Source organism: Lates calcarifer, linkage group LG7_2 (assembly GCF_001640805.2).
Source record: "Lates calcarifer isolate ASB-BC8 linkage group LG7_2, TLL_Latcal_v3, whole genome shotgun sequence".
Taxonomy (NCBI): domain Eukaryota; kingdom Metazoa; phylum Chordata; class Actinopteri; family Centropomidae; genus Lates; species Lates calcarifer.
The window spans coordinates 1,428,824-1,455,247 of NC_066854.1; the positions used below are offsets into that span (position 1 = coordinate 1,428,824).

General features: G+C 39.9%; 2 protein-coding genes across 2 annotated transcripts in view; one reads left to right on the forward strand and one right to left on the reverse strand.

Annotated features, from left to right (window-relative positions):
* The window catches only part of sh3bp4a (SH3-domain binding protein 4a), a 42,265-nt gene extending 28,250 nt beyond the window's left edge, over positions 1-14,015 (reverse strand). The window contains exons 1-4 of the mRNA XM_018661296.2: positions 13,844-14,015; positions 11,525-11,721; positions 7,676-7,792; positions 6,535-6,602 (exon numbers count right to left, since the gene is read on the reverse strand). The gene's annotated coding sequence lies outside the window, so the exon portion shown is untranslated. The remainder of the gene's footprint in view (positions 1-6,534; positions 6,603-7,675; positions 7,793-11,524; positions 11,722-13,843) is intronic.
* A 292-nt stretch (positions 14,016-14,307) lies between these two features.
* Positions 14,308-23,272, forward strand: s100b (S100 calcium binding protein, beta (neural)). Its single transcript, XM_018661298.2, has 7 exons — positions 14,308-14,413; positions 14,877-15,025; positions 15,259-18,559; positions 18,666-18,730; positions 19,316-19,415; positions 21,313-21,354; positions 21,780-23,272. The coding sequence occupies exons 2-3, from the start codon at positions 14,888-14,890 to the stop codon at positions 15,403-15,405; spliced, it is 285 nt and encodes a 94-aa protein (XP_018516814.2). The 5' UTR covers positions 14,308-14,413; positions 14,877-14,887; the 3' UTR covers positions 15,406-18,559; positions 18,666-18,730; positions 19,316-19,415; positions 21,313-21,354; positions 21,780-23,272.
* The last annotated feature ends 3,152 nt before the right edge of the window (positions 23,273-26,424 follow it).

Genomic DNA, 26,424 nt, shown 5'->3' on the forward strand with positions numbered 1-26,424 from the left:
ACAACGAGAGGAGTGACTGTTCACATGAGAGGCTGATACCTCTGCACTCCTGACCTTCTGCTCGGTGGTTATCATAATGTCTATTTTAGAGAGTTTAATCTGAAGGATCATGGCTGATACCAGTGCATCTCCTGACAGTTTGAACTTCTAACTCTGACCCACTAAATCCAGCATCACACACACACACACAGAAGATCAAATCAAAAACTTTAAGATGCCTGAAAGCGACAACCTCAGAGGCATCAATGAGTCAAACCAAAGCTCAAAGAAAGCTTCACTTTGATCTGCTCCGCTAAGGAAAGCTGTAAAAACTGGACCATCAGGCCATTTTCAAAACAGAGAGGATAGCACATGCTGCAGAGCGGCACGCTGATGCCTTCCTGCTCCCCCCTCGGTCATGCCTGAGGGGGCTTTTAAAGGCTGCACCCAAAGTTTCCAACAAGGCAGCTAATTAGACCAACAGCTGGAGGGGAGAGAGGAGTAACTCGTTTTACAGCTGAAATTAAAATGCATCATCCTAATTAATCTAATAAAAGTCAGGTATCACATTCATGTATCGCATTTCTCACAAGAGCTTTAACAGAAATCTGCCTCCTCCTTATTCCAGTCACTTTTCCTGCTGGAACTTTTTATTTGCATTTGAAAACATCGTGCTGATTTTGCAAAATCTAAAAAGACCAACATCAAAAACAGCCTTCGCCTTTAGCTTTTGGTCTTTTAGTCCTTAATTCACACGCTCTTACATTCAGCTCAGGCTTTTATCCCAAAAGCTGCAGGACTTTAGAAAACGTCAGACATCTCTCTGCCTTTCTTTTCGTACACAGAGTACATGATGAATGCTACAGCAGCTTCACACCGGTGAAAGCGGTGTGATTTATCTGACCGCCCTCCTCATGCGTTCTCATTCTGCCCTGTCAGAGGCCGAGGGGGATATGATGGATATCTGTAAGGCGAGCAATGGACTGACTGGAGATCAGTGCAGGCCTCTGATATCTATTCAGCGGGCCGGAGTCACCTTGGACCTGCACCTTTTAGAAAGGGATTTCTCACAGTTTCAGCGTCTCAGGCTGAAGAGGCCACCGGCTAAATCAATCAAGATGAAGTTTTCATTTACTCCACATGATGAACAGCCTGCTGCTCGTCATCAGACTGGATCTGAACCAGTTTCTGCTCAGCGCATTATTCAACTACGACTTTGTTTATAGATTTTCTTTTGTTTTTCCTTCAAATCTGTCTCTGAAAGTCTCATTGGTCACACAAATTCACTTATTTCTTCAAGTATTATTCATAAATGGTCAGTTTTCCATGTCAGTTTGCAAACGTGCATCCTGCATATTGTGCATAAACTTTTATTCTTGAACTTGGAAAAAATTAAAATGAGAAAATTACATCTGTCTCAAACTCCATCCACTGAGGACGACCACAAGATGTGGCTGAAAACTAAAAAAAGCCAATAACTTGTCAGACTTCCACCATCTGTTACAAATAAAAATCTTTCCAGTTACTTCTGGGATATAATGCCATACTTCTTCTCTGGAGGACTTGTTGAGTAACTGATTCAGTCATTTATCAAAGGAAAATGATGAATATTATTAAGGGCTGTTTGTATTTTAATACGTCAGATTTCAAGAATATTAAGAGCTGAATTCAAACAATAAACCTCCACAGAGCGGAGGACGCCTCCTGAGAAGTTTGGCACATAAAGCTGGGAGCTTTATGTTGGATGCGCCTCTCTCAGCGTGGCCGTTACTGCCCCGTAGTTCAGCTCTTATTAGAGGCCCAGACTGGATTTGATGCGACTATTCATCTGGACTGAATGGGAACTGTGGGATCTCAAAAGGAGCTTTCTATTCAGGCCTTTATCGAGCAGCCTCGCTATCAGCACAGCTCACTTTGCATCAGAATGACTGAGCGTTTGCTTGTCAGCCAGGTTGGTTATGGGAAGAAACACCAGGAATTTGGTTTATTTCAGATGCTGAGTGAATGGAAATACAAGAATTCCTGAAAACATAGCTGCAGAGAATCTGTTCCAAATAATTCAAATACCAGCAAAGAAAGGAAGAGGCTGCAGATTCAGATGAAGAAGAGGATTTACTTTGTCCTCAGACAAAAAAGTCTAGTACATGTTGGAATACTGTAGAGTAATGTATGTACGTCCATGAAAATGCAGTGACTCTGGAGTTTTTGCAGACAGATTTCATCTTCAAGCTCTCTTCTTCCTCCTATTATTTTCCTTCCTCGTCTCTTCTCCCCTGCCCATTCCTCCTCCTCCTGCCTCCATCTGTCCGTTTACTACAGCTCCACACTTGAGGCTGCGCAACCTGTTCACGGGAAATTACTTATTCATCATTTCCTTGGTCACAGCAGCTGGAAAAGGCCGCGGATTAGAGCGCTGTATCTTTCAGGCAAACACACACACACCTGAAATCTGCAGCCTCTTCTGTCCTAGCGCAGCATTTTTAGGATTTACTGTTAATTCCTTATGATAAATGAGAAAATTCGCATTTAAGCAAACCATAAATCATTCCAGTAATCCTTTGGAGGTCTGGTCAGTGGTCCGCTCCAGGAAGAGGCTGAGTATCCACAGCCTTTAGTCTTCATTTCTTGTGTTTTTTCTTGCTTCTTTCCTGAGGTTTATTGGCATTTTATCCATGCTCCTGATCCGATTGTGAACTGAGACCTCCATCTGCAGTGTGAAATACACAGAAACCCAGTCTGATGAAATCAAATGATGCTGCTTTCTGAAGGGTGGCCTTTAAATCCTTAAATCCCCAAATCCCTGGTTACTAAATGATTACCATTTCACTGCCTGGATCCTCTGCACCCAACCACATTTATAGAGCATTCATCTTCTGCTGTTCTTATCCACGGGGGGGTTAGAGTTTCGCTCAAGGACACGCAGACGAGATTCAGGATGATTAACAGAGGGTAATGGTGTTTCCCTACACAAGTGGATGTATGATGTTTGGCAGAAGCTTTAAATGACAGAAATTCATCCTGTGAGATGAAAATGAGGGATGTCTCTTATGGATGAGGTCAAATACTTTATAGCTCACTCTGAATGCTTTCCTGAAAATAGACAGAATAACCTTTAAGGTTTTAGGTTTAAGGTGGAGCAGCTTTGATTTTTGAATGATGTATTTGTAAAAGCTGCTCTGAGCCTGAATCCAGCCTTCAGTGTCTCTGCAGCAGGATGAAGCATTAGATTTTCCTGTGGGCTGCAACTAATGATTAATCATTTAGTCAAAAAAATGTCTCAATCCAAACCCAAAGATTTGTTCAGTTTACAACCAGAACGGCCCTCAGTAGAGCACATAGCTCTGCCAAGGCCAAACAATCCCATACATGTCTGACTGGGGCTCGTATAATACAGACATAAAGAGGAAAAAGGAAGTAGTCTGACAACATAAAAGATTTATCCATCATATCCGCCCCTTTCACTGGATCTGCACCAGGATTTAATGGGTTCACCTCTGGCCAGTCCCCCATCCCTCCAGCAGGTCTGGTGCAGATTGGTTCTGCAGTTTTTGTGTAACACAAACAAAACAATAGGGTAATATTATATAAATATAAAGCAGAGAAAAGCAGAAAATCTTCAGAAATTAAAAGCTGGAACCAGAGAATGAAAAATAATTCAGTTATTTAAATTGTTGTTGATCAATTTCTTTATTTGACTCAGTTTCCTTATGCTGCTTTAAAAACTAAATTCTAGATATCAGCTTCAAAACATTTGGTAAAACATGTCTGTGGTTTTCAAACAGCTCGTTTTAAAAGGAGAAATTTGTCTTTGACTTCATTTCTACAGCCCCAAAACTCAATTCCCGCCTCCAACAGCTGCTGAATGAAGCTTTAAATTCATTTATAATGTTTATGACGAGTATGACGTGTCTGCAGCTTTAAAACGTAGATTAAATTCATTTTTAAAAAGGTGAAAGGCTTTGACTGTGTATTCCACTCTGGTCTGAGGTGATTACTTCAGCGAAAAGACAGATACTTTACAACTGGGGGCGAAATCTCATCTGGGGCTTCAGGACCGACGCCTGGCGATCGATCAATAGAGCGATAGATACAGAGGAGTCTGCCCAGGTAATGTGATTCTGCACCACAGAGCTGAGTCCTCTCTGCAGGGTCTCCTTTGTAAAATCATTATCTCTGAACCCTCACCACAGCCCACTTCAGCTCAACACCAATTACCCACGAGCCCCACTGTCCACGGGGTTTCCCATGGCAACATGAGCTGTCCGTCAGGATCGCCTCTGAGAGTTTCAAAAAAAGGTCGGGGAGACGTGAAGACAGCGGCGATAAATGAGTGTCTGCAGGAGTGAGCAATTTCCTTTTCTAATTCATAATTCATGTCCATTAGCACACAGATATTAAACAGTGCAACTGTTAGGTGTGAATTACAGCCAGACAGACAGGTGTGTGTGTGTCTGCATGAATCTGCATTTGAATTTCAGGGTTCAACTCATTAACACGTCTCAGTGTTGATAATAAGGTGAGGTTTGCATTTAATTTACTGTATAATTCACTAAGTGTCAGAGCTGCTTTCCATGTGTTTAAGTATATTACTTAACTTTTCTAATTTTCCCTCGTGTTTTACTAAAATGTTTTCTGTAGAGGGCTGCATATTTAACTTGTTTTTCATGTCTTTGTTGTGATTTTGTTTCTATTTTTACTTGGTTAGTGTCTCTTTGTGGTCATTTTGCTTCTGTGTTTACTCATTTTGCTGTAAATAAATCCAGCAGAGTGAATAAATGCCAAGCAGCCTCAGTTAGAGGCTGACAGGCTGCTCAGTGACGGTCTCATTTGTTTACAGTGCTTAACACCGACGTCTCAGTATTAATGTGCTAATGATTTACTGATGTTAAAACTCTACACGCTGCACCCTCGCCCTCTTTTATCGCCATTAATCTCACGCCTCCTCACCGCGCTCGGCTAAATGTTTTTCGGCCTTCATTTGCCCGAGCTCCTCCCACCATCGATCAGCCATGATTGATGAAGTCGCAGAGGAAACAAGACATCCGCTTTACGGGGTCGGTCACTTTCATTGTAACCACCGCAAGTCATCAAACTCGAGAAGTGTGTGTGTGTAGCTGCTGAAACCTGCTGAAAAGTTTGTCAGGAGCTGCAGAAGTCACATAAATCTCACGCAACTGGGTGAAGCGTGAAAACTCATCAGAAGGTCGAGTGAGAATTAAAATCTATAAAAAGGTTCAACAGTCGTTTCACCTCTGGACCAAGCAGCAGGGCTGATATATGGAGATGTTTGGACACAGATAGTATTTACTGAGCTGCAGTGATATTCAACAAGTAGAGCAAGATGCTAAAACTGTCAGGGTTGTGGGATTTAATCAGTTTAGTCCGAGCGCACTAAGGAACTTCTATTGTTTAATGGTCATCCACAAAATCTCCACCAAACCTCAGTGCCTGTAAATGTTTTAAATACTGAGTGAGAAGCAGAGAACACAAGCTGTGTGCGTTTGAAATTGAATAATCTCTTGATTTGTCCTTGCAGGGAATCACTGAAGAGCAAAGAGCTGATTGCTCCATGAATAATTTCAGACTTTAGAGGCAGATTCACTGATTTGAGGCTGAAATAAAAATTGAATACGTAGCCAGAAGCTGCACGGTTTAGCTGAAACTCTCTTCCTCAATTGTTTCAGGACTCGCTCAAGGACACATGGATGTCCCCAGTGACCTTTCCACGACAGGAAGCGCCCTCCATGCTCCTCTGATGTGAACGCTCAAACGGCTGATGCGGCGAGAGGACTCGAAACAGAAACGAGAGAGCTCATTATGATAATAGGAATCGGCCGGGGAGCTTTTCAGCGAGATTAAAAACAACTTGATTAACCCCTCGGTCTGTCAGTCACGCAGCTTCTGCAATAAGCCACTTTGAAATCCTGTGAGTGAAATGAGAATCACAGTGTCCGCAGATAACGGCTAGACAAAGAAATCTGCTCCAGGATATGACAAGAAGAGTTCAACAACAAAACCCTGTCTGCTGCTGTTTCACTTTAATGACACGGCTGTCAATATGTTACGACCACAGAGAATAGAAAATTACTCTGCAATCAATTACTCTGTATTCAGAAGATTGTAAGACTGGACACTGGCTGGAAAATCATGTGAGCAGAATATGAACTAGCAGTTTACACTTGGTGTTTATTTTCCCCTTAAATTTCTCCTTAAGTTCTTTAAATATTTGAGAGCTTTGGGATCTCAGCTAGAGTTTAAAATAAAGTGAAGCGGGTTTCCACAATTATTGCATGGCCTGACGCGGCTGTAGATTTTAAAAGCTTCAAATTATTCATGCATCAGTTGCTTCATGATTGTGTGTATCACAGAGGACATCGAGTATAGCTGCTCGCAAAACTTTAATGCTTCATTTTTATGAGAAAATAAAAGCCACTGTAATGATTAAAGCCATGAATTTCACAGGCTGCACTCTAGTTTTGATGCTGTTGGCTGCTTAAAACTTATTTCCTGCTACTCCAAAAGTCTGAATCATAAACTTAAAGGCTGTTTACTTACCACTTTAGAGGAAACGTTGTGAGTTCAGCATCAAACTTCTTCCTTTACTCGCCAAGAGCTGTCTCCAGCTGTGGAGAGAAACAGCAATGTTAACTCTTGTTGCTTCTATTTCTTCTTTTCTTCTACTCAAGTTAGCGTGCTAACATGCAAGCCCTTTCCAATAGCAACTAATCGTAGCATCCAGGCTGCCTGAAGAGGCAGCACTGCTAACCTTTTGTACTGTAAACACAGAGGCTGAAGCTTTAATCTATACTGGTGGAAGTGTTTTTGCAGCAATGACAAATTTAAATTTGGTGGAAACATGACTTGAAAATAGTAATGATATTAAAGGATGAATGAAGTTGAAGGATAGCTTTTAAGAAATAGGATTACACGTTTGAACTGCGTCCTTTTTTTATTCATTTAGAAGTCCCAGCTCGATGAAGTGCAGCTCATCGCTTCTTCTACATCAGTAATCCCCTCTGACGGCCGCGGTGAAGTCGGGGCAGCGATGTGCCAGCTTCTCTGAGAGTTTGAAGCTTTGCTGTTATGACCTGACGGGAGCTTAGTGTTCACCATATGGTGTTGTGGTTGTCAGGAGCTGTTTTTGTGTCTGCGGGGGAGGTTTTCGGTGGAAAGATTAGCTCTGTGTGGTCGCTGTCACACTGGGTGTTCACTACAAGACTGTCCAAACATGGAAGACTATGTCTTTACTGTTGCATGAAATGACTTTCCTTCCTTTAGTTTAATCCCTGGCAGACACTGAGACAACATTAGAAACAAATGGTAATAGTTAATTTATTAGAATGACAGGGAATTAGAAAGGAAATCTTATGCTCCTTTCCACAAAGATTCATGTTGACAGTGGTTTAAATTTCATGTAATGACACTGTTTGTCTTGTGTGAGAAAAATAAACAAATAAAACAATCATTTTTTTCATGTTATTCATGTATTTTGTTAAATATGAGAGGATAGTTTTCAGTTTAGTCTAAATCTGGGAGGAGTTCATCTGCAAAGGTGAGAAATATTTGCACTTTTTGCAAGTTTAACCTCTCACCCCACCCAGTTATCAGCTCCGTTTGATTCAACACGACGTTATTTACCTCTGTAAGGCTGCTCTCTCTTCTATTGTTCATGAAGAGAGGGACAGGTTTGACTCACCTGTATCTGCAGGACTGGACTCTGCATCACCCACACAACATGACGCCATCCTGCTGACTGTCGCTGTCTCACTGGTAAACCTCGTCTGAGTTCATCCAGCAAAGTCTTTTGCTTGATCTAAAATAAAAAATCAGACAATCATTTCAGGACAAAGTTCAAGAGGAAAAAATTCAACACTCCCTCCTGCTCTCCTGCCCCCCCCCCCCAGCCTAGAAGGCTGCAATTAAGTGACTTTATGAATATGTCCAGTAGGTTTTGTTGTGTTTGACTTTCATGTGTTTAAAGTGAGTTTCAAAGAAAAGCTCGAGGTCAGATTTTGAGGAGTATCAGAGAAATACTTAAATTTGATTCTGTTTGTCTCGTCCTCGGCTCCTCTCAAAACTTTTCTTTCAATACCACAACCTGGAGTCAAACCCTTCTGAGGTCCATCTGCCTCTCTGACTCGCTCAGACATAACGAGCGCCGGCTCGGCTCCGACACATTCGTTTCAAACCTGAAAACCTCGTCTGGGACAAGGTCGGATAAATCAGGCTGCTCACAAAGGAGGAGCTTTTCTCCAAACGTGGTGCTTCCTCTTCCTCTGCAGCAGGACTTCTACCAGCTGTGAGATCCGTCTGTGATCTGATTCACCTAATTAACTGACTAACCAGCTAAAAATGGCTCTGATGACCCGGCCAGGGTTTGACAGACAGTGACATGGAGGCCGACGTCGAGGTAAACTCATTCGTCTCTGTATCTTTTCTAGAAGATTAGGATTTTTTGGGAACATGTTACGGCAGAAAATCCATCTACTATCAGGACAATTTCACGAGTTAAGAAAAGTCTGTGAGGCACATTGATTTGTGTTTTAAAAAGGTGACTGTATCCTTCACCTGTGGATAGACTATGTGAGAAAAATGAGATTTAAAGGATCAGTGTGAGACTAAAGAGCTTACAAAGGCTGTTGTTGTTGTTCATAGCGATTCATCACTGACCTTCATTCAGTCTACAGTCTGTAAACCTGTTTATTGTCTTGTAGTTTGTTTTCTCATCGGTAGAGGAAGTAGATATGTAGGCCATCAGGTAGGCGTGTGTGTGTGTGTGTGTGTGTGTGTGTGTGGAGGATAGAGTGCTCTGATCCAGGAGCCTCTAATCCGATCGGGGGGGTGAGAGTGGAGGCAGGAGAGGATTATGGGATTAAGGAGGGAAAGATGCGACATGAGATGGCCACTCTGCAGCTGGCACGTTCGGGGTCGCCATGGAGACGGCGAATGGGCACAGGTTCAAATCCGCTGCAGTGGATTGATACAACACCAAAACAAATGGCTGGGCAGTTTTTAAATATAAGATATATGAAGCATGTTCCATAATTTTTATAATCTCACGCAAACAAGTAAATATATGATTTAAAATAGTACAACCATAAACTTTTTACTTGGTTTAAATGGATCATGACCATGTTTTGCTTTGGATTAAATTAAAGAAATGGTTTACAGCAAACATTTTCCATGAGTAATGCATTGATTTTGTTAGAAATAAAAGTTAGAAGTAAGAAGAACAGCTGATGACTATAATGTTAAATGCTGGATGCTTATTCTCTCGCCTCATAACATTTAAAAACTTCAAGGTCAGATTATACTTCTGCACAGAATCAGTTACAGTAAAATGTTTTTCCAGCTCCTAAGCTGTGGTTCCAGGCCTGATGGATAACTGGTTAGTGAGTAAACTAATTCAGTTAAATCCCTGGTGTGGGCCAACAGGACTAAAACTGTCTGTAAGAAGCTTGAATTCCACATGTTCCAGATTTATTTCATCATGTTTCAGATGTGACATTTACTGTCTTTGGTAACAAGAAATTATCTCCCCTCAGTTTGCTGAGTTTTTTCTTTTGGTTTAATAAAAGTCTGATTTAAAGGACGAATCTGAGATTCAATAACTTGTCAAGATGAAAGCTGCTTTGTGGTGAGAGTGTGTTGGGGAGACAGGAGGAGACAGGAGGAGACAGGAAGACAGAAAATCATCTCTTCTGAGCTCCGGGCGACAGCGGATGACCTTCACAAATCACCAGAGTGGCTGGTGATTGCAGCCATAACTCAGTGTAACACCCCGGCACAGTAACACTCACGGCAGCCACAAAACACTTTCCTCCTCTGAATTATCCGGGTTTATGACGGTTTCTCTGCCGCCGCAGTGTGAACACCCAAATGAGCCAGATGGGATTATGGTTTGAATGACAGATTGAGGATTCGTCCAGATTATGCTGTGATCAGCAGCCAGGCATACGCATGCTCTGCCAGGGAGTAATCCAGCGGAGGGAAACACCAGCCAGGACGGGCACCGTGATACCACCGGGCACGGCATCAACAGCGCTGTGGTCACTGCCACGGCTGCAGCCAGGGAAGACGAAGAGATGGATGGGATGTTTCTCCATCAGCAGCTCGTTGAACTGAGACACTGTGAACTCTCACTCTCAGTCAGACTCAGAAACAGGTGCTTGAAATGATTCCTGTTAAAGTCACCTTTATTTTGTTTTGTGCGAGTCCTCGTTTCCTCATATCTCTACTAAACAGGCGACGGATGCAAAGTCATCACGACCCAAAGAGCCACAACAGCCACATTTATGAGAGCGTATTGACGTAACCTCCATCTTCATGATAAAATAACAGTTAAAAACAGTTATGCTTGTTTTAAAGGCATGGTTTTAATCGCTAACGATAAAGAAAAATCACTAATAAGAGAGAATGTGCAGAGAATAAACTGTGACATCTCACTCTAGTTGTCAAAATAGAACATGTTCTCGTCCGTTATCTAATAAGAAAAGTTGAGATCAGCAACTACAAAACTCTGCACAACAGACGTTAGATACTTCATGTTATTATCATCAGTGCACTCAAACAGCCTAAGACTCAGAGGTGACTGTTTGCAGCCTGCAGCCCTCAGTCAAAGCCTTAAAGGAATCAATACAGCGAATCAATGAGACTGAACAGCGTCCCGCTCTGACTCTGATGTTTGTGTCTCAGACTGCCCCCTACAGGCAACATGGAACAACAACCTTGAGGAAGGAGATGCAGGAGGAGAGAGGAAACCTGTTTGAGTGGCTAAATCAGGAGCTAAGTTTGGGTTTACGTGCAGGTACAAAGGATTCTTGTTACTGTAAGACAAAAAACCACACATTCCTTAATCCCAATAAACATATATTCTCCCCTAATTAATTGAATAATGTTCAAATTAGTTAAGAGGTTTATAGCTGTTAAAATGACCTTAATCAGAGATTTTATTGTCATTTTAAGATCAGCCAGGGATCACTTTAAAGACAAGATCTATGTTTTTCTTTAATAACCAATTAATAAACCTGTAAATCATCCACAAGAGGTACACTAAAATCCCTTAACTACTCCTCTAGAATAAATTTAAAAAAAAAAAACACACAAAACTGACTCCTTTAAAGTTTTTAAATCAGGTTGTATAATACTGATTTATTGTCAGAATTAAGGATTGATTTGAGAGATGAGGAACTTTATGAATTGTGCATGACACACTGCTGCCCTCTGATGGTGAATTATCACTATGACAAGTGCAGGAACCAAGAAATGCCTGTTTTTTGTTTTGTTTTTTTTACTTTTTGTTTTCTTTGTTTTTCTCAGCCCTGAGGGACTTGAAGTGAGGTCAAAATAAACTCCTGACCTGCCAAAATACACAAACCGAATAATGGGGGGAATAAAAGTCAGAGGTCACTGCATTAAACGCAGGAAACGAAGCAACTTACTTGACCTTAGAAACAGAAAAAACAAACCAATCTAAGTATAAAAATAATCAAAAACAAAGTTAATAATCCTTAAAGAACAGGGAAGAAACAAAAACACCACCAACCTCAGTATGTGTGTGTGTTTTAATCTCAGGTTGTGCTCGGCTGCCAGGTGGTGACTCAGCGGCCTGGCAAACCTTTTCCAGACCAGCAGGAGGCCGTGACCGGTTGCCTCGGCGACGGCTAAGCTCTGGGAGCCCGGCTGGGCCCTGAGGACGCCCCAGGGCCGTTTGAGGACGCCGTCTCCTGGGGGGAAAGTATGCTAAAAGAGACAAGAGAGGAGGAGAAAGAGAGGTTGACTGTCAAATCTTGAGGTGTAAAATCTGTCCGGCCTGTGGCTTCATGCTGCAGGTGAAAAACTGGGCCAAATAAAAACTTTAGTTTCTTATTTTTCACACTTTAACCAACACTTAATGTAATTTACCTACTTCTTAAGAAGAATATTTAATCAAATTATTTTTTTCTTACATTTTAATATGAAAACAACAAAAGAAAAAACTAAAATCATAAAAACAAACACTTAAAAACCAACACAAAGTTAAAATTCTCATTTTATATTCATTCTACTTAATTAAATTAAAATTCAGAGATAATAAGTAAAAGTTTTGGGCTACAAAGTAGTAGAAGTAGTAATAGTACATTTTAGTAAATTAAAATGATCTGTTACTGAGTCACAGTTATGGCCTGCTGGTAATTCTGTTGACTTACTATCTCATATTTTTGACTTTTATCCCTTCATGTTTACACACTAAAAAAATGAGGTCTCACTGCTGACACACGTCGAGCAGAGAGAGAGAGAGAGATGATAGACGATGCTCTCTCGGCCCGTTTCTCTGCACAGAGTTTCAGTGTTTGAAGCGAACAATGAGACGGTCTGTAGTCGTCCGCGTGAGGAGTGTATTTACCAACAAACAAAGACACAGTTTATCATGTAATAAACGGCTCTGTTCTCCAACACGCTGCCTGACCGAAAATACAAAGAGTGGACGGGGGTCAGAGGTCAGAGCGGGCGCTGGAGGAAGTCATCCGGGGGATTCAGCACATTGTGGAGATTATTGACTCATAATACAATATTCAGCAGATACACCTGCTTTGTCTTAATGTTACATCAGAAGTCATCATGTGAAGGTGAAGTGTTATATTTAACACTAAATATTCAAAGGTGCAAAATGCAGAGTGATTTAATTTTAAATGTCCCCATTTATTTTGAAATTTAGTTTCTGTTTTGCTTGTATTCAGACCAATCTTTAAATTATCTGCTGTACATGATTAATAATACATCTCTGGGGGATTTATCTTTATTTAAGACACGACTAACAGTGGTAATATTTCCTTTAAATCAAAGCTTATGATGTGCTCATGATTTCTTTAAGGCTTTTGTTCCTTTTATAGATTTTTAAAAATAGATTCTCTGACTTGAATCTAGACCATATCCTGGTTTATTGTAACAGAGAGTGTTTCAGATGTTTTTAAAATTAAGTTAAAGTTAAATATCCATTTTAAAAAGAATAATTAAAAGCCACAAAATCCTGAGAGACGATATTTTTTCTTCATAAAAAAACTTTACACTTTGCAACTTTCTCCTTTCTCTTATTCCAGAAATTGTGAAATGTTTTGAGTGAACTAACTCACAGACTAATCTTCATATAAAACGTCCCATAAGTTTGTTTACAGCGTTTTGGAGTAAGAACCTGGCACTGGGACGTCTCAACTTCAGCCTGTTTGGCTTCAGCAGATGTAGTGTTTGCGAGCTCTCTTTGGGCTGAGGAGGGCACACGTCTGGCCAAATCCAACGGTGAAAAGAACATCTTCATTAACATGCACGGCCATACGCTTCCTCTGAAACGGGCCTTTGTCGCCCAGCAGATGCCCGAACATAACGAGGAGAGGCAGATCTGGATCAAAGGGGGAACACAGATAGATGGTATACGATCCATGATGAACGGCACGGAGATACACTGCACAGGGAGGTGTTTGGCACCTTTACCATTGTTTGTTCATCTCATTAAATCTTAATTAGCTCAGAGGTGCTCGGCAAGGTTTTAGCAAATTCATCTCAACTGGAAAAGACCTGCTGCTCCTCCTGTAACTTATAGTACTGAAAGAATTCAAATGTTGACCAGATGGTGGCGCTGATATTACCATCGACCTGCTAGCATGGCTAAAAACAAACTCTTTAATTAGGGTTGGGTGATGTGATTGACTCCTTTTTCCTCGTTTTTCTTTTCTCTTCTGATAATTGGAAAAATCCTCTGATCAATCAATCTATCAATCCAGCCGTCTGCTGCTTGGCTCACTGAGGAAACCAATCACAATCACAGGCCACTGACTCTCAGAAGGTAAATCCATTTACCCAACCACAGTTTGGACTCAAATCAACCTACCAGACCTGGAGGCAGTTTTATAAACGTCTTAGACCTGGTCCGTCGTGAATTTGAACCCTCAGCCAACCAACTCTTTCAGCCCCAATCAATGAATGCATCTGCTGGCCCTGGCTATTCCTCAACCAGAGAGTTTAATGTCTGGGCCCAGAGGCTGCAGAGGTCACTGTCAGGTACCACAGAACCTGAGGGCAGGAAATCAAAGAACAAAAAGACGTTTACTAAGGTGCATTTTTAAATTTCAGCCGTCATGTTAAACCCAACAATCTCTAATAGTGGGAGATGTAGTAATGAGAAATATATTCTCATCAGCAGGAACAGTTATCACTTTATTGCACTGACATTAAGGTCTGTGAGACGGTCAGTGCTGGTCAGAGCAGGGTTGCAGTGGAGTGAGGAGGAGGTGGATGGACGGGATTGGTCAGCAGTTTGAATGACAGGCTGGCTGACTTCAGCACTGCACCCTCCACACCACCACCCACCTCACTGCCACAGTATAAAGCCTGCAGTCCATCCTCAGCCTCCACTCTCTGGATACACAACACACAACTTCTGCCTGGACTGACCCCCAAGGTAAGGTCATCAGCGTTTTTTCATTTGGGGGATAAAAAAACTGACCGATGGATCAGGTTTTATTGCATTTTGTGCCAAATAATGTGATTAAATGATGAATTCTGAGATCCTACAATGTAAATAAACAACAGTGTCAAGTTTTCGTTTTGGTATCGATGGAAAAATTACGGTATTTGTCAAATATGCTTTGTCATTTGAGAAAGCTTATTGATTTTCATTCCATGGCAACCAATCAGCAATTTAAATCTTAATAAGTTGGAATTTAAATTATTTTTACAAACAAGATTTTGACTTGGATACCACCTCGATGCTTTGTTTGTTGCTTAAGTTTTTAAGTATGTGTCATCATAAAATATATATAATAACAAGCTGATTTAATGATGGGAAAATCAAGAGCGAAAGTCGGCGCAGAGGATTATGATTGCTGTATGATTCTTGACTCATTCTCGTATTTGTGTTGTAGGTAAAAAGACAATGACTGACCTGGAGACCTCGATGGCGACCATCATCGCAGTATTTCAGAAGTATTCAGAGAGAGAAGGAGACAAGCACAAACTGAAGAAGAGCGAGCTGAAGGATCTGCTTAACGATGAGCTGCCAGAGCTGATGGCGGTGAGACAAAAAAAACTCTGGATCTTTGGAGAGAAGGTGGAGGAAGCAGAGAGAGCATATCCTGAATATTTGAACTGACCCCAAGTATTCAGATCCTTTACATTGGTTAAAACAAAACTACAGTGGAATAATACTGAGCTACAAGAGTTAATATTCTAGTTTCATCTGTAAGTGTTTAATGATCTTTCTTCTCTTGTATTTGTCCTGATCTGAACCCCTCCTCCCCCCTGCAGCATGTGAAAGACCAGGCCACGCTGGACAGCCTGATGGAAAGCCTGGACACCGACGGCGACGCCGAGTGTGACTTCCAGGAGTTCATGACATTCATCTCCATGGTTACAGTCTGTTGCCACGAGTTTTTCGAGCACGAGGACGAGTAAGGAGGCGGCGACCGCGGACGGAGACAAAGGGGGGAGTTACAGTAAATTATAAAGAAGCAGAAGCCTAGCAACGCACGACTGGTCGATGCCTTCAGAGCAGCGCAGGGTGGGAAAACACAACTCCAGCCAGCAGCCAACAGATTACCGGTAATGTTTGGCTGGTGGCTGGCAAACAGTCCAGTCTAGTGCTCAGTTTGGCTGAAACCAACCATGATTCACAGATCCTACCATTTTCTACTGAATCTCAATATCTACATGGCTATGAAAGTCCTCAAAATGGCGACAAAGCTTGTTGCAAAACTTGCCACTGACCAGTAAATTAAGGTGGCTGAAATGCTGGCTTTCTTTAACAGGACAAACAGATTTTTAGAGTTCTAGCTGGCTGCATAAATTGGCTGATAAGTTTTATTTATGTACTTTTTGAAAGCCAAGTGGCTAACTAGTTAATTCAATCTGGGAATCAATCAACTAATTAGGTGTCTGAAAACTGAAAACAGTTAATTTGAATTTTAAAAATCACTTGTAAGTTAGTGATCATGTTTTAAAAATGTCTTTTAGCCACATTAGAAAGCACAGTTTAGAGGTTTTATCAACTTGGCTGCTGAAAATTGAAAATGACTGGTAACTTTTTTACTCTAGCAAAAAAAAAAAAAAAAAAATCCTAAAAAAAGAGTCCAGTAGTAAGTTAGCCAGGGACCCAAATAGTCAAAAAGTAATAGCAGAAGAACAACACACCCTCCACTCGTCAGCCAACCATTTCACAGCACCTGTATTTGACAAATCTAGTTGACTATCAGATATCAAAGGTAACGTCTGAGTTGGTCGATATTTAAAAAAAACATCTGATTGCCTTGTAAAAGTTTCAAAATGGCTTGTGAGTTTCAGCTAATCTAGACGCCACACTGAGTTGGTCTGTAAGTAAAACCTGTTTATTTGGCTCATTAAAGTTTCATAGCATGTGAGATTTTTCTGCTTTAGCAGCCATTTTGGTGGGAAACCAACCATCAATTGGAGTTATATTATTTTAAGAAATGGCTGTCGCATATTGCATGTGGTTAGTGAGTATTTTATCAGCCACCAATCATTAATTAGATTTTTTGCACTTGTTAGAAGAACTAACCAACCATCTATAGATACCTTTGTTTGAAAATAGTTGACTGTTGAATACTGAAAGTGACTTGTAAGTTGGTCGTGATTTGATCGGCTGGTAAAAGTTTCAAAATGGCTTGTGAGGTTTAGCCACGCTAGCTGCTAATCTGGTAGACTCCAGTTTGAACTAGTGTTAAAAAGTTAAAGTGACAGATTAGTTTGTCTTCTAGTTAAAATTGGCTTAAAGAATTCTGAAATGACTTTTGAGTTTGTTTTGTTTTTACTCTAGCTGTCTAGTTGGTAGAAAACCAAACATAATTTTAGGGTCATATACTAAAACAAAAATCTGGCTGATAGATTTTAGATATGGCTAAAAAGTTTGTTTATTTGATGCTCAACAAAAACATTAAGTTTATTGTTTAGAAGCTCATTTTGGAAAATCTTTTTATTTAGGTTCTTGGTAAACAAGTAATCAGCAATTATTTGAGTCATGAGACCTTCCAAATGTCTAGTTGGCTGCTAAAATAATCATAAAACGTTGGGTTTTAGAAGCCGCTGTTGCCTGTAGACGATTCAAGTTTCCCTCCCTGCTTCTGCTGCAGGTTTGATCCTGTTAGAGTTCATATCCAGTGCAGTAGAAACTGTCAATCTAAAAAATCATCTAGTTTCACAGTGCGTAACTCTCTCTTCATACAATGATAGCTCTAAAACTGTTAATGAAAACAGTGTGGAACAGAGGAGTTTGTCTGGTGATGTGACAAAGTGTAATTTGAAATGCGGAGGACTGGTTTGTGTGGATGTTGGTGATATGAAGTGAATTAAATTATAAATGTATCGCTCTGGGTTTGTGAATGTTTTTGTGGGATGTAAAAGCAGGTACGTCTGACATGTTAAAATTAATTTGTTCAACAAAATGAAAACATTCCTGCTCTTTTTAAACAAAAGTAGATTACATACGGGACAAGAACGTGAATGTGTTTTGTTTGTTTGGTTTTCCCCCAAAATGTGCAAACATTCAAATTTACTTTTGGCTGGCTGTCATCAAGTAACAGAAGTAACATTTGTTCTACAGAGTTTATCAACCATAGACCATCTGTCGTAAATCGTTTTTCTCAGTGTTTTCACTCCACTGCAGGTGTTTCCTGTTTAACAAAGACAGAATTCAGACACTTGAAGAAATCAGAGTAAACTCTAAACTCCCAGACTGATTTAAATCCCTAGAAAGCAGAGACAGCAGGAAGCTAAACGGTCTTTCAGTATCACTTGTATTCATGTACATAGGGCAGCTAATGTAGTTCAACTGGAAACTTAGATTCACTATCAACAGAGGAGTCGTACGGAGCTGGTTGGGGTGCACAATTGTCAAAGCAAAGACAGACAGGCTATCTTTTTATGTTGTATAGAGCTTCACTTAAATCTCCAGCCATAGTAAGAGATGTAAGTAAGTTGTACACATGCCGCCCTAAATCTGTGACGTACACAGATGCAGAAAACTAAAAATAATTCCCCATTTGTTGAAAAAGGCAACAGTGTTCTCACAACTTAAAGCACTCTAACTCCTAACATGTCACGTCATGGTTTTACAAGTCTCATTCTGGCCTCCACATGTCCCCAGAGTTGAGACAAAGCCAGAGAATAATCTGGCTTAATACACAGCTATATATTAAGACAGGTTGTATAAACCTACATTCTGGGAAATGTAGGAAAACACCTGCAGCAATGCTACACATACCAGACTAAAGAAGAAGATCTACATTAACAACAGGTAAGATTATTAAACACAGTGTGTGTACACAAAGGCACACAAAGGATAATTAACAGATGATGTAAGAGGCGTTGTCAGCTGCACAGTTTCAGACATCTGCAGGCTGTTTAACATCAGAGAGGTGGAGTCAGCCTCGCTATTGGCCAGCAGGGGAACAGATCCCGACCCTGGGGACTGACACCACACCCATCTGTGTGGGTGTGTGTGTGTGTGTGTGTGTGTGTGTTGTGCAGCATATGCTCTGTTGTATTTCTACTTCTTGTTTGCAATTGAGGAGCAGCCTGCAGATTCTCACACCTGGTGAGTTTTGTATCTTTTAGATCACACATTAAGGTCTTTTAGTGTAGTTTAATTTTTTTAAATCTTTGTGTCATTTTACTTCATGCACTGTGACTGTGTTTTGCAGAGCAAGCTGCCATCCACAGTGACAGCCACTCAAAGCCGTTGCACCTTGGTTTATACTCCATCATAGTAAGTTATGTCAGTTCTCTGTAACACGATGCTGAGAAAGTCCCTGAACATAACTTTGCTTCACAGTTTGCTTATTTTACAAATTAGATATGTAGAATTAACTTCTGCTACAAGCTTCAATAAACAAAAGAGACGTTTAAGCAAAGTAAAAAGTGAATCCTCTGGCAAATAAAATCAGATTAAGGTCTGTTTTAGTGCACGTCACATTTCTGTGTTTGACCTTAATGCTCTGCAGCTGTGAGGTTATTATAGAGGAAAACACCAACACTTCTCATCTATTTTGGTGTCATTCCTCCGAGGTCATGATTCAGTATGTGAAAAACTAGAGGCACTGAGTCCCTCAATCGCCTTTTAAAGATTATGTGGTTCATTTTTCTGACTATTTCACAAGAAAAATGGCACTTGAATGCTTCAGAGGCAGCTCAAGAGGGCAGAATATCTGACGTATTTGTAGCTGTTCCCACTGAACTATCTCAACAACAACTGGGCATGAACCTGTGTACAGACGTTCATGGTGCCCAGAGGGTGAATCCCTAGGATCTGGATGATGACATGAACGTGAAACTATGTTTTTGATCTGTTCAGGCTGACGTCAACATGAACTTTCAGATGACTCCTTTGGTTCCGACGTCTCCAAGAACACGTCCTCCTCTTTCAGAGCATGTGACCAGGATACCGGCAACGGGTACGTACGCGTATATGACAGTATAACTCCTTTAAAGGATGAATGATACTTTATGCTAAGCTAAGATAAGCTACGCTAACCAGGGTAGACATGAGAGTGGTGGCCACTCATTTAACTCAAGAAAGCAAATAAGTCTATTTCCTAAAAACTGTTTCCATAAAGCAAATGGCTGAAAAAGAGGCGTGTACAGATGTTTTTATAGTTTCAAATGTTAAAAAGAATCTTCATCTTCTCTTAATCAACTCTGTAATCAGTGTGTGATCAAAGGAGAAAGTCTTAATTAGATGTCAACACACTTTCACACGCTGCAAGCATTTTTTGGAGCAGCCGAGGTGTGTTTGTGTTAGGCAGGGAGTGTCTTATCAGCCTGGTGTCAGAGAGGAGCATGGGAAGGAGCAAGTGTGACGCCTCCAGGGTCTGTCACTGTGGAGATAAGAGCTGACACACCGATACCCGCTGGCCCTCGTTTCCACAGCAGGGCCAGAGAGGGCCGGAGAGGGGCTAACTGACAGGGGATCTGCACGTAGAGAAAGCCAGGGTTAATATTAACATCTGGAAAACATGTTTTTTGTAGATTAAACTGAAGTGTAAGGCTGCATTCAAGTTGCATCACACATAGTTGGACTTGGACACATGAAAAATCCAAAATGTTGCAATTAACTGGAGGGGGATTTTCTCTGAGCCCTGGACCTGTGTTCATCCAACTGCTAAAAGTAAAAGTTTGGACTTCAGTGAAAGATGAAAGTAAAAATCCTCCACTTTTAATCAGAAACAAAACTTCTTTTGACTTAGAAAGCCTCTTAAATGTCAGAACTCCAGATGTCTGTTAAGATGGTTACAGAGCACAGAGAGGTTTTCTATCTGATAACAATAAATCCAAGTCCTTATATTTTCACTGTTTTGCTGATAAAACAACAAAAAGTGGAAAAGTTTACGAGCAGAGTCCATTTTAGTGACCGGGAACACTTAAATGCAACACCCGTACTTGGATTTCTGACTGTGAAATGCATGTAGGAACTTTGCAGAGTGACTACAAGGTTTGTTTGTTTTAGCATTTTTAAAGAATTTAATTGATAAAGTTTAGAGTTGAAGCCAAGAGCAGCTGCATTTGCTTATTATTGTTGAGGCCTGATATATTGAGATGTCCATTTAATCACAGTGTCTCTGTATCTAACTGTTGTAATTCTATAATCTTTTACACAAGTTGGTTTCATCACAAAAATAAATAGGTGTAGCTGCCGTCTTCTTTCTGTCATGATGTGCAAACAAATGCGATGTGAAGAGAGTCGAGTCCTCTTCGGTCGTGCAGTGTAAAATCAGCCTCTGTCACTTCTCTCTGCACACACTGACGATCTAAAATAGCCTGAGGGTGTTTGAATACCATGCATGGTTGGATCCTGAGCCGAGGAAAAAAATAAAAAATAAAAATCAGCTGCCATGCGTCCTCCAAATAACTTTATAATGTGAGCTGCCTGTGACACTACATGGGAGTGGTGGCTCGATACTGAAAATCTGCAGACTGAGACAAACAGGATCAGACCTGAGGAAAATTCAGATTGTAATTTCTTCTTCTTATGATGTCCATAAACCAGCTTTCCCTGATTAAGATTAAATTTTATCTACTATCAGACATTAACACCCATCACTTTCATAAAGCTACAGGATGCTTTTATTGACATTATTCATTTTCCAAAAATAAAAACACATATTTGGTATCATTTAAAACATTTGAATCTTAAATTTAATTCTGTTAAGGATCAGTACAAAACAGTTAATTCTGCACAACATGAGTTGTGGACAAGGTGATGTTTCCAAGGCTGATGTTTTAAAAAGCTGGATAAACAAACACTGTAAATGGTTTTATTGCATTTTGCAGTTTAATTCATTGTCTTCACAGGCTACAGCTCAGACAGTGAGGCTCTGGCAGCTTTAATTGGAGGTGAGAATTTAACTTTTAATTTAATCCGTAATTGTTGTTTCTGTTTTTTATGAAGTATTAAAATGGCAATAAATTCAACACTGAACCTTTGATTTAATGATGCAAAAAATGAACAGCCAGACAGTAAAATCAAGTCTAGGTCATTCCTGAAATGGAATCTGAACCAAAACTCTTTTTTATATGACTTGAACACAGCGTACATCTTGTGATACTAAATTTAATCTTTTGCAGTGCTAAGTTACAATAAAATAATAATTAATTTGCAACATTTTATTCAGTTATTAATCTATATAAAGACAGAGCAAACCAGTCAAATTAATAACTGGCCAGTTTGATTTGAGAGCATCACTTAAGTGCAAATCTGAGTCTGAATTTTCAGGTCGTTTAGTGATCTCCTGTCTTGACATTTCTACTCCACCCTCCAGGGATCGTTGGTGCAGTTCTGCTGGCACTGATCTGTGTAATCGCAGTGCTGCTGTGGTGTCTGTCCAGACAAAAAGGCTCATATATAACTGGCGAGACGGACGACGACGACGACGACGATGTCGCCAACAATGACGACGAGTCTGTCGGTTCTGACGCCGCGCTCCAAAGCAAGAAACCTCTGAATATCAAAGAGGAGGAATAAAGTAAAAACAAATGAATAAATCAGAGAGAATTTAAGATACACACTTGAGATGTGCAGTTGTGGACAAAAACGCTTCGTAGCTTTGTTACGAGATGGGACAAGATGGGAAATTAAAATTTTTTTCAGGGTTGTTATTTTCCAAAAGTTTAACCCATTTCTCAAAACTGCACTGAGCAACTCTGCACAATCAACATCCAGAAATTCAAGACTGTAAAATCATTGAGCCCACAGGTCATCAATAAGCTTATTACGATTTATCAGAGAGACATCTAGTGGACGTCGTAGTCGAAGACGGGAACAAAGATGACGACGTCGACCGGTGTTAGTTTCCTATTAAACCCAGTCATTTTTCATTTTGAACAATTCAGCTTTAAAACAGGTCAAAGGGAATTAAAACCAGCATGCCGACGAAGCTTCCGTGCAACACAATGTTAACCACATGTTTACTAATGTTACCAACTTTCCCTCCAGTGACTTTCTGATTTATTCTCCAAAATAAACTTAAATAACATCAAACACAGTGAGGAAAACATCTACTTGCAGAATAACAACCTTAAATTTAGCTCATGTAGCAGTTCCCTTCTAATGTGCAGAGAAACCTTTTGCCTCAAATCTCTAATTTTCTGTCTCATGTACTGCATCACATGTGAAAAACTCCACCTGCCGACACAGATGCTGCTGGTTTCTAAAACTTTTACAGCTCCTGTTGCTCCCACACAGGACAAATTTGATTTTTACAGCAAAATAAACGTCCTTTGTTTCTTTAAAAGCGTCTGAGAGGCCGAACTAACTTACTTAGCAGACGCTGATAAACATTTACCAGCATCTCAAGCCTCTGCTGGTGATTTTCCACCCTAGTTGCTGTCATGTTTTGAGCTCACAACAATGACCAACTAACTGCAGATTGGACTCTGACTAACATACCACACTGTTATGAATCATCTGTGAGAAATAATGTGTGTGTAAACATTTGGACAAGAGAGTTTATGGTGATTTTCCAACCAGATTTCAAACCCCAGTGATGTTTTTCTTCTGCGTTTCTATTTTTTCATGACAGAATAATAGAGAAGAGAAGGACAGGATGATACAATACAAGGTCAAAAGGCTTTTAAGGGTCCAAGTCTTTAAAGAGAGAAGAAAGAAAGGAGCAAAGATTGAACTTAGCTGCAATAATTAATCAGGTTCCTCTATACAGTTAGTGTAGAAGAATTTCAATAGTTTGTCACAACTTTTTTAAATCTTTGTTTACACATATACACAGTATAAGAATAAAGTTTACTCTTTTTGACACATTGCAGTCCTTGGCTTTGTTTTTATTTGTTGCCATTATGTGATAATGGTAATTTCATAGACTGTATTTTATTTTTTTTTATTTATCTGTGTTAGAATATGTTTAACCAGGAGTGGTTACAGTAACTCACACACAGTAACTAAACCTACATCACTGCAGTTTCGGTGTCTTTATCTGTTCTGAAGAAGCCTGAACTTTAAACTGTTGAAATAAGGTTTATTTTATTGATAAAATTAAACAGCTCAACAAGCACGTTTGGTTTGTTTTCACCTGGGAATCCCTAAAGATTACCCAGTTAATTATATAACAGGTAAGGATTCACTGAAGACACAATGTAAAATAACTGTAATCACATTACACATGTGCTTTATTAACTTAATATTAAAGTAATATTATTAATATTTTGTATTCAGTCTATGGTTAAGGTTAAATGGCTCCATCTAGTGGCTGAAATAAATTAATGCACACTTGATTGATGGAGCTCAGTTATTCTGATGTCTTCTACTTTTCTGATTTGGAATAAAGGCGACGTCAGTAAAAAGTCACAACAACAAGAGCTTGACAGAATATTTACAGTGAGATGCTGAAGGCAATCATGGGTCAATTAGTCACACAACCTGACGGCAACGTGGCTCCGATGATGACTGCACTAAGATGCTGATGGCTTTATGTCACAGAGGCTAATGGCAACCAGAGGCTGATGAGATACTCATGGAAAAATATGTTAATGTCAACAAGATCTAAAAGGTAATAGCAATATTTACAGAGACGCTCTGAAGGCAGCTTTAATGAGTCACACAACAGGCCGGCAATGACACACTGATGGCAACGAGGCAACAGAGGGGAAATAAACAGATTGCAGGCACTAATAGCAACGAGGCAATCAGGGCAGCAATAGGTTTATGTTTAGAAAACGCAAATGCTGATCATGGCAACAACATTTTAACAACCAACTGCTGCAGGCAATTTGATCCTAGAAGCAACTTCTGTCTTCTGTGTTTGATGTGTTTGAAGATCAAATACATCCAAAGCTTAATTTTGGGAAGAGCAAGACGTCCCGGTGGTGCAGCCAAGGACGGATGATCTGAGTGTGTGTGGTCCTGCAGGTTTCACTTTCAGCTGGAAATCTGCCGCTCAGCCCTTTCGACCGGAGATTACTCCTCTGGGCCTTTTCTGAGCCGCCGCTCGGAGCCGGTGAGGGTTTGGATACAAACTTGTTGCCAAGGTGTCTGGGATTCGTTTTGGGTTTGAGTCACTGTGGACTTCTGGTAATTGTTGGGACATTATGATGAGATGAAGTGAACCACGACGGGAAAGTGAAGCAGCGCGACCACAGAGGAGAGGAAAACAAAGACTCCTGACATGTTAAATGTCAGATTTGAAGCTTTACAAACAGACAGAACAAAGTGCAGACACAGGCACTCTGTTTCATCTTAATGTTTATAGCATCTCTACCTGCTTTTACACTGCACACCAGTCAATTAGTAAGAATGTAACAGCAATACAAACTTTTTTGAGTCAGTTTTTAGCCAAAAATGTTTGGTTTACTAGTTAAATATAGATGTTAAGTATGTTTGTCTTTCAAATACAGACTATTTTATGTTGTTCTCGTATATTATATACAGGTAATTACAATAATTTGTGGATAACTGGATTATCAGGCAAAGATGACAGATTTAAACTCTTTAACATATGTTTTGCAGATTTATAAAATAATAGCACAAACAGAATAAAGCCACAGTACAAGAATCAAGGTCATTTTATGATATTATCAACACCTACAGCATATATAAAAGTTTTGGAGAGTACTGTAAGAATTTATCCTTCAAGCTGCATTAAAATTTGAGTTTGAATGTTTATTTTTTTATGTAAAGTATGTTCTTCTTTTCTAATATATGTATAGAAACAAAGATGTTTATGAATTATTTCATATTACTGCCTGGATTTTTTTTACTTATTCTATGACTTCTATGTTGATGAGTTAAATGAATGTGAATGAGGATATAAATTCAAATTTTAATCAGTTTAATTTGCAGCTTTTTAAAGCCTGACAGCAAGAAAACTGGAAGATTGTCTGGTTGTAATACGACCACTGGCCTGCAGGCTGTGCTGTTGGACCAAAACATATCATTACAGCAAACAGCAGAAAGCTACTAGAAAAGAGATAATATACAATACTGAGTTCAATTTAAAATGAATAAAAGTAAATAGTGGGGGAAATGAAGAGGAGGAAAGGAAGAGAAGAATGTAGAGAGGAAGAGGAGGAAGAAAAAGAAAGACACACGAAGACAGAAAGACAGATAGTTGTCAGTTGAAAAGTTGATCTTAGATAGAGTATTATCTCTTCTTCCTGTTCGCTATAGCAACAGAAGTGTGTTCATGTTACCTCATTAAATATTTAAACTGGCACACACACACACACACACACACACACACAGCCTGAGCAGCAGAGTAAATATAAAGTGTCTGTGTGTTTATCGGCTAATAAAAACCCTCAAATTAAAACCGTGTGACGCTTGGTAATGAACTGCCTTTAAACAAAACACACACCACCGCAGCATTGTAACAGCTTAGCGGGCAGAGGCTAAACATTAAGGCACTAACAGGCTAAATTAGCTTAGTGTGCTACTTGCTCGGTAGCTACAGTGGCTATTTGCACCAGCTTTCAACTTGATAACAAAGGAATAAATAATGAATTCACAAGTCTATTTATTTAATCATGAAGCATCACAATGTTTAAAAGTAACTCAAACTAAACATCACCAGCCCTCTGAGGCTTTAGGAGCTAAATTATTAGAACACCTGAAAGCTTGTTGATTTTTAAAATATTTTAAATGGTAAATATTTCTTCACCTAAGGCTTTTTTTTTTTTTTTTTTTTTTTTTTTTTTTGCGCCAATTTGGCCAAGAGGAGCCTCATGTAAATTTGCAAATGTTTCACCATCTGTCAAATAACCTGTCTGATTGCAATTTGGCTGTTTTCCCTCACATTTTCTCAGCCAAACCAAACAGTGAGTTGTCTGCGGTTTATTATGTATAACCCACAACACCTGAACCAAATAAAGGAAATGAGATTAAGTTCACCTCTACCACAAACGATGGAAAATACAGCAACTACAGCTCGGTGTTGACATTTTCAGATGTAAAAACTC

What these genes read in the sequence shown, in the direction of transcription:
- s100b (XM_018661298.2), top strand. Translation starts at nt 14,888, where the DNA reads ATGACTGACCTGGAGACCTCGATGGCGACCATCATCGCAGTATTTCAG. An exon ending in AGCTGCCAGAGCTGATGGCG is followed by an intron (nt 15,026 to 15,258) that starts GTGAGACAAAAA and finishes TCCCCCCTGCAG; the next exon opens with CATGTGAAAGACCAGGCCAC.